The 12,235-nt window shown below is 54.2% G+C and overlaps 3 protein-coding genes across 3 annotated transcripts; 2 read left to right on the top strand and 1 right to left on the bottom strand.

Moving 5' to 3' along the window:
- Positions 1-3,691: 3,691 nt before the first annotated feature.
- Positions 3,692-6,198, top strand: CAT3 (catalase; the record flags this gene model as incomplete). Its single annotated transcript, XM_053194547.2, has 7 exons — positions 3,692-3,973; positions 4,033-4,308; positions 4,403-4,425; positions 4,490-4,634; positions 4,686-5,048; positions 5,095-5,302; positions 5,351-6,198. The coding sequence occupies 7 exons, from the start codon at positions 3,692-3,694 to the stop codon at positions 6,196-6,198; spliced, it is 2,145 nt and encodes a 714-aa protein (XP_053048043.2).
- Positions 6,199-6,656: 458 nt separating this feature from the next.
- On the bottom strand, positions 6,657-7,925 carry N0V96_007661 (uncharacterized protein; the record flags this gene model as incomplete). The annotated part of the gene is made up of 3 exons (XM_053194546.2): positions 6,657-7,257; positions 7,311-7,815; positions 7,880-7,925. The coding sequence occupies 3 exons, from the start codon at positions 7,923-7,925 to the stop codon at positions 6,657-6,659; spliced, it is 1,152 nt and encodes a 383-aa protein (XP_053048042.2).
- A 3,367-nt stretch (positions 7,926-11,292) lies between these two features.
- N0V96_007660 (uncharacterized protein) lies at positions 11,293-12,123 on the top strand (the record flags this gene model as incomplete). The annotated part of the gene is made up of 1 exon (XM_053194545.2): positions 11,293-12,123. One exon carries the CDS (start codon positions 11,293-11,295, stop codon positions 12,121-12,123), a length of 831 nt encoding a protein of 276 aa, XP_053048041.1.
- Positions 12,124-12,235: the final 112 nt, after the last annotated feature.

Raw genomic sequence — 12,235 nt, 5'->3', positions numbered from 1 at the left:
GCGTGGAGGGGGACGACGGCTTCGCAACCGTTGAAGATAAAAGAAAAGAATGTGAGACAAATGGCTTGCTGTCCCGAGCTCGGCTTGGGCCCAGTATGAGATCGATCTGCTGGTCCTGCTCGACCAATGCAAATGCCTCGATTACTTTGATCCCCCGTACAATGTTTAAGAGGCACGAGAGAGGGTCTTGCTGGATTCTCCATGATTTGAAATCAACTTGCAGATTCCATTGTCTTTGACAGGTACAAGGTCCACAGGCCTCGGGAATCCGGCCGTCGGCTCAGTAGAGGAATGGAGCAGGTTCCTCCCCAAGATACACGAAGCGAACCGGCCTTGTGGGAATCGTGGCTAAACGAGTGGTGGATGCTCAACGGCGGTACATTCTGCCTACCTATTTAACCTGTCACTCACCTGGCGAATTGCTTTCTCTGTGTGTTTTTAGAAACGGCTGGGGTCTGGTTTTTTGTAGAATCTGCATCTAGCTGCAACGCTACGAAGATCATGTTGTTTCTCTTTCACAGAAGAAGGAAACACAATGCTGTGGGGCATCGACGCTGCCTGTGAATTCAGTGATGGTCAGAAATTCTCAAGTAGGCTGATTGAATCTTTAACTTCTACCCTGCTTATGAAGATAGCATGGCAGGGCTATAAATAATGATGCATGAGGGAACACACACGCACGCAGTGTGGGTATATGCAGTGTGAAGAGAACAAGTCAATTTCAGAAAAACTCAATGCTATCAGCGGCGAATGTGGGAAGAGCCTGATGCAGAATGAGATGACAGCAAAGCCAACTGCCCAACACGGTGCCGAGACAACTAACATCCCATGGTAATTGGTAGGTCAGAATAGACCCTTACTGCGTGTCGTCAGAGTAGGAAGCTCTGAGTAAAATGAGAGATATAGTCAACAAGAGAAGGTGTTACCGTCGCGTGCCATGTTACGTGCTTTTTTTTGGAGCCCCCCCAGCAACACACACACCCCGGCTCCGAGCCGGACATACCTCCGGATAGCCTGCAGCGGCTCCCCTGTACCCGGACAGGGCACGTTTCAAGGATTTGTCTCTTTGTTCAGACTTTTGGACTTTTGTACTTTCGTTCTGCTCTCGTTTTGCAAGCCATGAAAATGCCATGCTAGCTGAAAACCCGATTTCCCGATTATTGGACGGAGAGCTTTCCCTCATGATGAACAGATGACGGAGAGTGGGCGGGGGACCTCGGGATTTGCTTCATCAGCAACAAACCATGGGTTTAGAACTTCGGACAGTACGGGAATCTTCAGAATTGACTGATTTACTCCCTTGGTCGCACAAGGCAACCCGTGAAGGCCTTCTCCCGTGTCTGATCTTCCCGCACTCGCTTCCGCCTCGCCGATAAGTGCCGAATCGTCTCGTCTTTCTGTGACAGCGGAAAGGGTCCTGGAAAGTCATCGTCTCATTTCTCCCTGCGAGGGAATGGAAAAAAAAGAGGTAGGCTCCATGCAAAAGAATGCACATTTGTGGTGCACCTGGAGCCTGTCCGCCTGCAAAGGGCCCCAGGTGAATGAGCCTCAAGCCCGGAAACTCGCAGAACTCACCTTACTCGCTGGGAAGGTGAAGAGAAAGATGTGATCGAGAGGCATATCATGGCGGGCTGCGCTGTAACCCACTAGCCCACCTCGTCTGCGAAAAGGCCCCCCCATGTCGACCGGCCTCGCTTGGCGACTGAGGTGATTTGTATTACAGAGGCATGAGAGGCTGCTGCTGGTGTTTCTTCCCGGGTGATCAGCGAAGCACGGCCCCACACGAGGGCCCGCCCGATGACGATGATGGCTCGGCATTCTCGAACTTCACACTCACGCCTCAACCTCAACCTCACGCACAGCTCTCTGTCTCTTTTCCTCTTCCATCCCAGCGCCGGGGACTCGTACTACATCCGGATGCCCTGCTTCTGATCCCATTCGTCTCTCTCTCGTTTCTTTGGGACTGGGGAGAAATGCTACGGATACGCAAAGCCCTTTTTCCGTCACAACCGACCTCTTTTCTAGACTGCAGGACAAAGACTGTGTTTCGACATGGGTAATCCGGAGCTACTGTAGGTAGTTCATCTCAACAACAACAAACCCTGGTCTATCAATTCAAATTGAACCTGCCCGCCTCAACTGTCGTCATAGATGAGATGAAAGTGGATTGGCAAACAGTGACTCTTTCCCCCCCCGCCGCGAAGTTCTCTTTCTTGTCATTTTCCCCCAATTCCTGTGGAACACGGCAATAATTATGGGAGCTATTTTCGACATGCGGCTTTCGTCTCTCCAACGTCGCACAAGAGTTTTTGTTTCCATTATACAAGGCTACAGAACCAAGAAGACTATTTGAAGAGACGAACCACCAACCCTTTAATGAAGCACGGGCTTGCACAGACTTGGGATGATGGCATCCTTCGCCCGCCCAAGTGGCTTTCTTATTTTTTGCGATCTTCCGCAAGCCACATCTACTTTTCGGGGGTTGCTTCACTTCGCTAGTGATATTGGAGCCCCCCGCCGCCGCCCCCAACTGCCGTGCCGTTCCTCGCCAACCACGTTTGTTCCCATGGCCCCTTTGTGCACCATCGAGCTCTGGCCCTCGTTAGATCCCCCATTAGCCCATGTCGTCTAGATGTAACCTTGTTTCGTAAGGTGTCAGCACGTGGGAGAAGAAAGAAAAGAAAGGAAAGAAAAGTATGGCAAGCATTCTTAGCGGAGGAAACGGCGCACGATATCGAAGTTTTCTATTCCCTTTTCTCCTGCTCTGGAGGCTGTGTTTCTAGTGAACCATACCGCTCGACCCCCACTGTATGAGAAAAAGAAACTCATCGTTTGAAAGAGAGGAAAGGTCTCCGCGGGCAAGAGTGTTCCCAGATGTCTTAGCCAGCAGCGTGGCTGGCTCTTGTTGCCCATCTAGTGGTACGGTACGCCGTCGACGTTTTGTCGGCCTCGGCCGTGAGACACAAATGCAGGCCAAGGCAAGCTACCAGGACACAACATCAGAGCTCCCGGGACCGTGGGCGCTTCTCCATTGAATCACACCAGAGGATTTCTAATCTGACAGCGCTTCTTGCAAGCCCCTCCTCTTCCTTTCACTCTGGCCCCTCTCTTTAGTGTAGTGGAGAAAGTACCTGAGATGATTATGATGCTATCACTCCTTATCCTACCTGACGTCCCGGCACACCTATTTGGAAGAAGCAGCGGCGCGTTGTGCTCGCCTCTTCCTCCTGCTCGGGATGTGGATGGGGATTTGTTCTGGGCAAGCGTTACTAGTCTGCTTTCCCCGGTCCGTTCTGGAAAAAGATGCTCTCCTGCCATGGTTACCTTCCTGTGTCCAGGATTAGCAGGAGCAGTAGCTAATCCTTGAAGCTTGTGCGCCGACCAGTGGTCTTTCTCCTCCCAGATCGGGGTTTTCTTGTTGACTTCATCGGGCTCCCTGCCTTCCCCTTTGCTGCTGTTATTCTGTAGAATACATCGGCAGCTCAGACAAAGCTCCGCCTGTCAACCCAAACCTCTGGAGCTCTTAAGTAGCCTCCCGTCCCTCGGCATTATTGACTTTTTCCAAAGGCTGTCCCCTTTCTTTAACCCTTCGAGACTAGGAAGTGCTTGTCTAGCCTACTCAATCTTTCATCATCAACCGAGGGGACATTTCATGCAGGCATACAGACATCATTCTGATCGCTAGCCCAACATGCATACCACCCTCTTGTTGGCCGGTCTCGGCCTGGCTACCCTCTCTTCTGCCGGCTGTCCCTTTGCAGACCCCTCCAATATCAAAGCTCGAACCGAAGACGGCTCTCGCGGCCATGTCTCCGGCTACGAGATCGACGACTCTACGGGCGATCCATACCTCACATCCGATGTCGGCGGCCCAATCGAGGACCAAGTCAGCTTGAAGGCCGGCGTCCGTGGCTCGACTCTGTTGGAGGATTTCATCTTCCGCCAAAAGATTACACATTTTGACCACGAGAGGGTGCGTCCCATATCTATTCGGCTGTAATTGGGATCTCCTGACTGACTATTCCCGCTTAGGTACCCGAACGAGCTGTCCACGCCCGCGGCGCCGGTGCCTATGGAACCTTTACGAGCTATGGTGACTACAGCAATCTCACGGCCGCTTCCTTCTTGGGCGCGGCGGGGAAGCAAACGTCGACGTTTGTGCGGTTCTCTACCGTTGCCGGGTCAAGGGGAAGTGCGGACACTGCCAGAGATGTTCACGGCTTCGCCACCCGGTTCTTCACTGACGAGGGCAACTTTGATATTGTGGGAAACAACATTCCGGTGTTCTTCATCCAAGACGCGATTCAGGTACGCCAATCATACCTCACAGGGGAGCTCTATCACGGACTGAACTCGAGAACCCTCGATCCTTTAACGAGCACCATGAGCTAACTTCATAAAGTTCCCAGACTTGATTCACGCAGTGTAAGACTTGTTGTGGCCTTTTCAACATGCACCGTCTCAAATACTGACACCACGACCCTCGCAGAAAACCTCGCGGGGATAATGAGATCCCGCAAGCTGCGACAGCCCATGATTCCGCATGGGACTTCTTCAGCTCTCAGACGACAACTCTTCACACCTTGTTCTGGGCTATGGCTGGCTACGGTATCCCGAGAAGTTACCGACACATGGTGAGTAGAGCTGCAATTTCTGTGTCGCTAAACACTGACCAACGCTCCTAGGATGGCTTTGGTGTACACACTTTCCGCGCGGTCACGGACGACGGCAAGTCAAAGCTTATCAAGTGGCACTGGAAGACACAACAGGGCAAGGCCAGCTTGGTTTGGGAGGAAGCCCAGATCGTTTCGGGCAAGAATGCCGACTATCACCGCCAGGACCTATGGGATGCGATTGAATCTGGAAACGGACCTGAATGGGAGCTCTGTGTACAGGTTGTCGACGAGGAGGATACCCTCAAGTTTGGATTTGACCTTTTGGACCCAACAAAGATCATCCCCGAGGAGATTGCGCCCCTCCAAAAGCTCGGCAAGATGAAGTTGGATGCAAACCCGGTCAACTACTTTGCCGAGACCGAACAGATCATGGTGAGTTCCTCAGTCAAAGTGTCCGAGCACAGCTAACTTGTCTCAGTTTCAACCCGGACACATCGTCAGAGGCATCGACTTCACAGAAGACCCTCTTCTGCAGGGCCGTATCTTTTCGTACCTCGATACTCAAATCAACCGCCACGGCGGACCCAACTTTGAACAGTTGCCGATCAACCGTCCAATCGGCTCCATTCACAACAACAACCGAGATGGAGCTGGCCAGAACTTTATCCATCGCAACCGCAACTCCTGTAAGTCATCTCGCCATGTTTATCGACTCTAACTAATTGAAATGTCAGACACCCCGAACACTCTCAACAAGGGCTTCCCCAAGCAAGCCAACCAGACTCAGGGTAACGGCTTCTTCACCGCACCTGGCCGCACCAACAATGGCCACCTGGTCCGCGAAATCTCCGACAGCTTCTCGGATCACTGGTCTCAGCCGCGCCTCTTCTACAACTCCCTGACGCCTATCGAGCAGCAGTTCCTCATCAACGCCATTCGCTTTGAAACCAGCCACCTTGAATCCACCGAGGTTAAGCAGAACGTTCTCACACAGTTGAACAAGGTCAGCAACGACATTGCCAACCGTGTTGCAGATGCACTGGGCATGGAGCATTTGCAGCCCGATGCGCAGTACTACCACAACAAGACGACTCAGGGGCTCTCCATCTTTGGAAACAAGCTGCCCTCGATCGCGACCCTGAAGGTCGGTGTCCTTGCCAGCCTATCAGCTAACGGCTCTGTAAGCCAAGGCAAGGAGTTGAAGGACGCTTTCGCCGCTGACGGTGTCTTGGTGACTGTCATCGCCGAGAAGCTGACTGACGGCGTCGACATGACGTACGCTCAGGCTGATGCCACGTCATTCGACGGTGTCATTTTGGCCCGTAATGCTGACGGCCTCTTCAATGGCAACATCAAGCCGTCTCCGTTGTATCCAGCCGGTAGACCTGCACAGCTTGTCATCGACTCTTACAGGTGGGGGAAGCCGGTGGGCAGTGTCAGTTCGGCTCTCACCAAGTCGGCAACGCTGGGCGTCAAGGCTGGCGAGGGCGTGTACTCTGCCGCCGATGTCAACAATGTCGTGAACAGCTTCAAGGAGGGCTTGGCGACATTTAGATTCACTGACCGTTTTGCAACGGACTAGGATTGCGCTGCGTAAGCGCGATGTTTTTTTTTCATGTCCATAGTTTTATGCCCCCTGGGTTACCCGGGCTACGGCAAAGTAAGGCTTCTTAGATATCAATACAACATGTTTACTACCGTATACTGCAGCTCGGTGTCTAGATGTTTGGGGGGAAACCACGGTAAGGAGGAAACGTGTTTTTTAGTGACATGTGCTGCATAGTTGCGGAGGCACGGGTCAATCTCAGCGCAGATGCCAGCCTGCAAAAGGCGGGACCTTACGTCAATGGGAAACATTATGTTCTTGCTCGTCATGCATTATCATTATTCGTAAGGTAGTGGTACAGGTAGACTAGGTAGTACAGGGTATCTCTGCGAATCATCCTGGAAAGCGTGTCCCTTTCGGACCGCCAGTTTTTTGTCTCTTCTTTTCCCTCTTTCCTTCCCCCTGCTGTCACCTCCCCCCGTCTGGTCACTCGATCAGACAGACATGATCAGCCCCAGCCCGCATCCTTCCTGTCCCAACGAGGCCTTGAACTCGCTCGCGCGCCGCCAGTGCTCGCGATCGATGCGCTCCTCCTCCTTGCGCATCTTGAAGTCGAGCAGGCCGTCGTCGCCCTTGCGCTGGCGCACCATCTCGGCCTCGACCTTCTTAAAGGCGTGCCAGTCGTCCAGCTGGGAGGGCAAGGGCACCTGCTGCACCTCGTCGAGGCTCTTTTGGCCGTCGATGCGTTCAAGGAGGAGCTCGAGGCGGTACTTGTCCGTGGTGGCGTCGAGCTTGTTGCCGTACTGGCGGATCGTGTACAGGCCGTCGTAGCGCACGCCGGCTTGGGGCGCGAGCGTGCTCTTGAGGCGGTAGCCCCGGAGGATGCGGATCTGGGTGCCGACGCGGGTGAGGAGGGAGACGTGCATGTCGGAGAGCCGGCCTTCGCGGACGTAGCGGTAGAGGTTGCCGCGGATGTGCTCCTCGCTTCCGGTGAGGAGGGGCAGGGCGGTGACGCCGTATTTCCCCTTTGTGGGCTTCTCGACTGCGGTGCCGATGACGCCGTCGCGGTGTGCGCAGGCGAGGTTCAACCACCAGCTTTAGGACGTTAGCAAATGATCTCATAAAGTTGCAGTAGGGGAAGAACCTACTGGCCGGGCTCGAACTGCTGGTTTCCCTCCAGTTCCGAGATGGGGTCGCGGCAGCTGTTGCTGACGGCCCAGGACTCGAGGGGGTCCATGCCGGACGCGGTGAAGTGGATGTCGCGCATCTCGCCGCCGACAGACAAGCTGCGCTGGCGGACCTGGTCGAGGGAGAAGTACTGGTCGCAGAAGCGGGCCCGCCACATCTTTTGCAAGCTCTCGCATAAGGCCATGTCGGCGCGGAAGCGGAGCGGAAGCGGGCTGGGCCGGTGGGCAGGGTCGAGGACGTCGGCGAGGAGCTTGTCTAGGCGGGCGTACTGGAGGGTCTCAAAGTCGAGGGATTGGGTGTGGTTCAGCTCGTCCTTGAGGGCTCTCTCCAGGAGGCTTTGAATCCTGTCCGCATGGGGGCCGAGGCTCTTTGAGTGGCGGAGGGAGGTCCGTACTGAGTCGCAGAGCTCGAGGAGCTGTTCCTTTGTGGGCAGCGGCTCTGCCGCGGGAGTCGATGGGGAATCACCTGAAGTTGGTGTTAGAGTACTGCTGGAAATGGCTGTTGCTCGATTGGTTGAATTAATGCTGACCTGATCCAGGATATCTCATAAAGTATGTCTCTGTTGTTCCGTCCATCTGGAATGGTGAACGGCAAGGCCTAGTCATGATTTGGGTGGGCGACATGGTCGTTGAATTTGAGAGAACCGGTCTTTCAAGTTGAGGGAGTCGCTATGTGATCCGTTTTAGAGTAGAAAGTGGCATCTACACGTTGCAAGATCTCCGAGTCGTTTCGCCAATGTCTCCGGGACTAGTGGCTGAGCTTTTGTTGTGTGTTCGTTGGTTGGTGGCTCCTCCGTGTTCGTTTGAGTGCGTATCTTGCAAATGAAACTTCCAAGATTGGGGGGAAACGAAGAAGGACTTATATGAAGATGAGGAGACGAGGAGATGCGGTGGATGGCTTGGAAAGAAGCATGGTATCCGAGCTAGCCAAGATATGCACCCCTGGACCAGCGGAACCCAAGGGTGTAAGGTACAATACTAGCTGAAAGTACCATGCGAGGCAGGAGATGGCCGGAATTAGACACGGCGCGGGGTTTTCCCGTGAGACACAACGTGCAGAAAGGGGGAAAGTTCTGTCCCGTTGGAACCATTCGACTGGGAAGAGTCAAGGTTCCGAGGAGGAAGGACGATGAGTTCATCGCGCCTCTCAGGTGGTGGCGTGCGCTACCGAGTGTTTGGTTTAGGCCGGCGATCGGAGGTGGTGGATTTCTCGTACTCAAACCGAGAGCGAGATGGGCTTCCTGGGCCTTCTGGCGGAAACAGCTGCCTGCAAGGTGAGTAGGCTAGCTGCTAGGGTCCGCCAAGCCGGGCGATCGGTGGCAGAGGGAATCTGTCAGCTCAAGCTGCCTGGAAAGGACGAGCTAGTCTGACGGAGACGGGGGGGATTAGCATGATGCGGAAGGCGCTCTGGAGGCTGAGGACGTTCCAGACTTGTGGCCGTGGTGGACGACGGCCGAATCTCAAAGTAGGCATGGTCGAAGTGGACGTAAAGTGGACAGAATTGTGACATCGGGCAACTCGGGTCAGAGTATTGTCCGTTAACCAATGACATGTCGACGTGGGCAGGAAATTTCTTCAGTAATTATACCAAGTCCGGCGATGTTTCGAGACATTCTGTTACAGATCAAATCCGTCGACCGTCTGAATGGCATAGTGCCGACAGACCCAAGCTGTCGGCGTCTCGTTGAGCCATGTGGCATCCGTCCGGAATTGTCGTAGCCGCTTCCGGCCGGCGTTTTTCTCGGCAGTGGTTAACCTCTTCCGGCGCTCAGTCGGAGCATGCTTGCTCCCCGATGTCCTAGCGTCCACCAGATTTCTTTGACAACCCGGGCCCAAGGTTCAGGTAGTCCGCAATCTGACTTTACGCCGCTCTACCCAGCTCCGTCGGCGGTGCAACGTTTTTGGTAGAGGCCTGCGAATTCGCAACAACACACTCAATCAGTGGCGGTCACCGCATTTAGGTGCGCCAGCTTCAGGGTCAGACACCCATTCAATCGGCCTCATCGAATCCATCCAGGGACTTGGAATCGTGGTGTGCCGTTATTCATGCCGACCAAACGCATTGTTGATCCAACGGTTGTCATCACACCCAGACCGGACAAGGTGGTGGAGGAGAGCCCCGTCGCCCTCATGTTGCCCGTCATCCGCCGCCATTCCTTGGCAGGCAGGAGTGTCAGCGTCAATCTGTCTCAACTTGAGACGTGGCGTTGAACAGAAGTTCTGAAACCAGGTTTTTGACCTGTTGTGACGCTTCATCAACTGCTCCGAAGCCAACGAGCCATACACCTTGTGGTAGGTCCACTGTAGCCTCAAAGACGACTATGACCGCATCTGGGATGCCGTTTTGACATAGGTACTTGGGCGAGAGACGTAGATGGACTCAAGTTAGACATGAACGGACGCGTGATTCGAGCTGAATGCTCTCTTGAATGGGTTGATGAAGAGGCGCTCTACCAGCATACTGGCGGTCCCCAGTGTGCCCATTGCTCTCTCAAAGCCATGGAGAGCGGTGGAACGATCGAAAGCCTCGAGGCTAGCCACATGGAGCTGCGCTCTGGCTGTAAGCGCTCCAGTCTCGGCGAGAATAGCCTCTGAGCAGAGGCTATTCTGTCCTCTGGCGCTGACCAAGATAGCTGACAGAATTGAGCGGAGGAGCTGCGGCCTGTGAGTGGCTGGCTCTCCACTTCGTATGACATTCCGGTTCCCCAAGACAATTCGAGTTAGCTATCCGTGGTCCGTAAAGTCCCTCCTAAGCGGTCAGCTCGGGCAATGCACTTTAGATGCTTTCGGTTAGGTCTTGGAGGTTGAACTCGTGGGAGGAAACAAAGGCTAGGGCATTCAGCAAAGGAACGCCACAACCAAGATTCATGTGGATTTTGTCGAGCAGTCCAAGTTGAAAATTTGCTCACAGGATGGAGTGAAGGGAGCGGAAGATGTGAACACACTTGTGCCCTTTTGGTGAGCTCTGCTGCTTGCTCGCTTGCCTTAGTGAAGTCATATATGTGGCCATGTAGGTACGATACGCGAGGCATGATACTGAATAGGTGTGCTCCTGAGCCCTATGATAGAGTGCGAGGATCCGTTGTGTGAGCAGAGATACCCTAAGCAGATGTACGACAGACAAAAATTGAGGGTCTCTGACCAGCAAACAAAGTGCGAGCTGATAGACTAGAAATTGAGTATTCTGGCCCTGTCGAATCCTTGCAGAACGGTTGAGAATGCCATGTGGTGTCAAGATCCGAATGGCCGCCAAGCAACGGGAGCATTTGTGTGTACGGACGTAAAATCGAGCAAGCCACGCGCGACGCCTACTAGCTAACCGTCTGTCGTCTTCATAGCCAACTCAACCCAGGAACCCGGGAGGAGAATGGGATATTCTTAATGACGGAAAAAGATTAAAGTCGGATTTGTAGATCCAGAAAGCCGGTAGCAAGTCTTCTCTTCATAAATTGGTTGGCTGAAAAGCGAGGACAGTCGGACATATCGAAGAAAGATCACTGCGGGCGCACTATTTCTTTGGCTGCCGTTACTAGGCGATGTTTCTTGGCTTTTGCTTCTGTCTCGCTTGCCATTTTAGGTCTCATGGTGGCATACTTCTCGCCATTTCCTCACAATAAGGAGTTTGAGGCTGAATGGCGGGCACTCTGAAGGTGAAAACGGCGAGATCGACGAAAAGGGAACCTAATAGAGGAGAAATGACATAGACAGAGAAAGGTGACTGACGATGGTTCTGCGGTTGGAGTTGAGAAGAATCAAAGTTGGAGTACGGGCGTAAAAGCGCGTCCCCACTTTCCCCGACGTCCACCCAGTGCCATCATTCTCCACGCGCGACCTACCTTAGCAGCAGCCTCTGGGGACCACATGCAAAACTGCAACTTGCCACTTCCATCCCACCAACAGAATCCCGTACACGTCACGAAACCAGCACGAAATTCCGCCGAAAATGGACAACAACAAAGACCTCCTCGCCAAAGCAAAGGAGTACTCGTCCAACAACGTGGACCTCTACGACCTGCTGCAGATCGACAGCACCGTCACCGAGGAAAAGGACGTCCGCCGCGCGTGGCGCAAACAGTCGCTCAACTACCACCCGGACAAGCTCAAGGACGCCTTTGACCCCGAGAAATGGGAGCTCATCGAGACGGCCCGCGACATCCTGCTCGACGCCGCCGCCCGCGCCGCATACGACAACGCCCGCAAGGCCGTCCTCCTGCGCAAGGCCGAGCGCGACCGCGTCCAGGGCCAGCGCAAGCGTCTCATTGACGAGCTCGAGGCCGCGGAGCAGGAGGGCAAGAGGCAGAAGCTCGCAGAGCAGGAAAAGGCGCGCGAGTTGGAGCGGGAGAGGGCGCGGCTCGCCGAAGAGGGACGCCGGCGCATGGCGGAGGAGTCGGAGAGGTTCAAGCGGGAGAACCTGGAACGGCTGCAAAGAGAAAGGGAGCCTGATGAATACGATGAGAAGCTGGCCGAGCTGCAACAACGGCTGGACGAGAAGAGGCGACTCAAGGCCGAGAAGAAGGCGAAGAAAAAGGGCGGTGCGGTGGGCGACGCGGCTGCCGATGCAACTACGCCTGCGGCAGCGAACACGCCAGAAGCAGCACCGAAGCCGGCCCCATCAGCAGCACCTCCTAAATGGGAGGATCTCAAGGCACGAATGATTGCAGCCCAAAGACTCAAAGAGGCGAGAAAAGCTGCCGAGGCAGGGCAGGCGACTGAGGAAGAGGTCAAACAAAAATACGAGACTGTTCAGGCTCTCGACCCGAGGAATAAAGTCTAGACAGGTTGGGATTGATTCGGCTTGCGTTTGGTGGAGGAGATGATGGCGGACGAGGCCGCGACGATTCAATTACGCGATTATACCCCTTTTTTACTTTCTATGTTACAATACG

Source organism: Colletotrichum fioriniae, assembly GCF_027942845.1.
Source record: "Colletotrichum fioriniae strain IMI 355084 chromosome Unknown scaffold_9, whole genome shotgun sequence".
Lineage (NCBI taxonomy): Eukaryota > Fungi > Ascomycota > Sordariomycetes > Glomerellales > Glomerellaceae > Colletotrichum > Colletotrichum fioriniae.
Note: the sequence above shows the minus strand (reverse complement) of the source record. Positions and strands in the feature narration are given on the sequence as shown.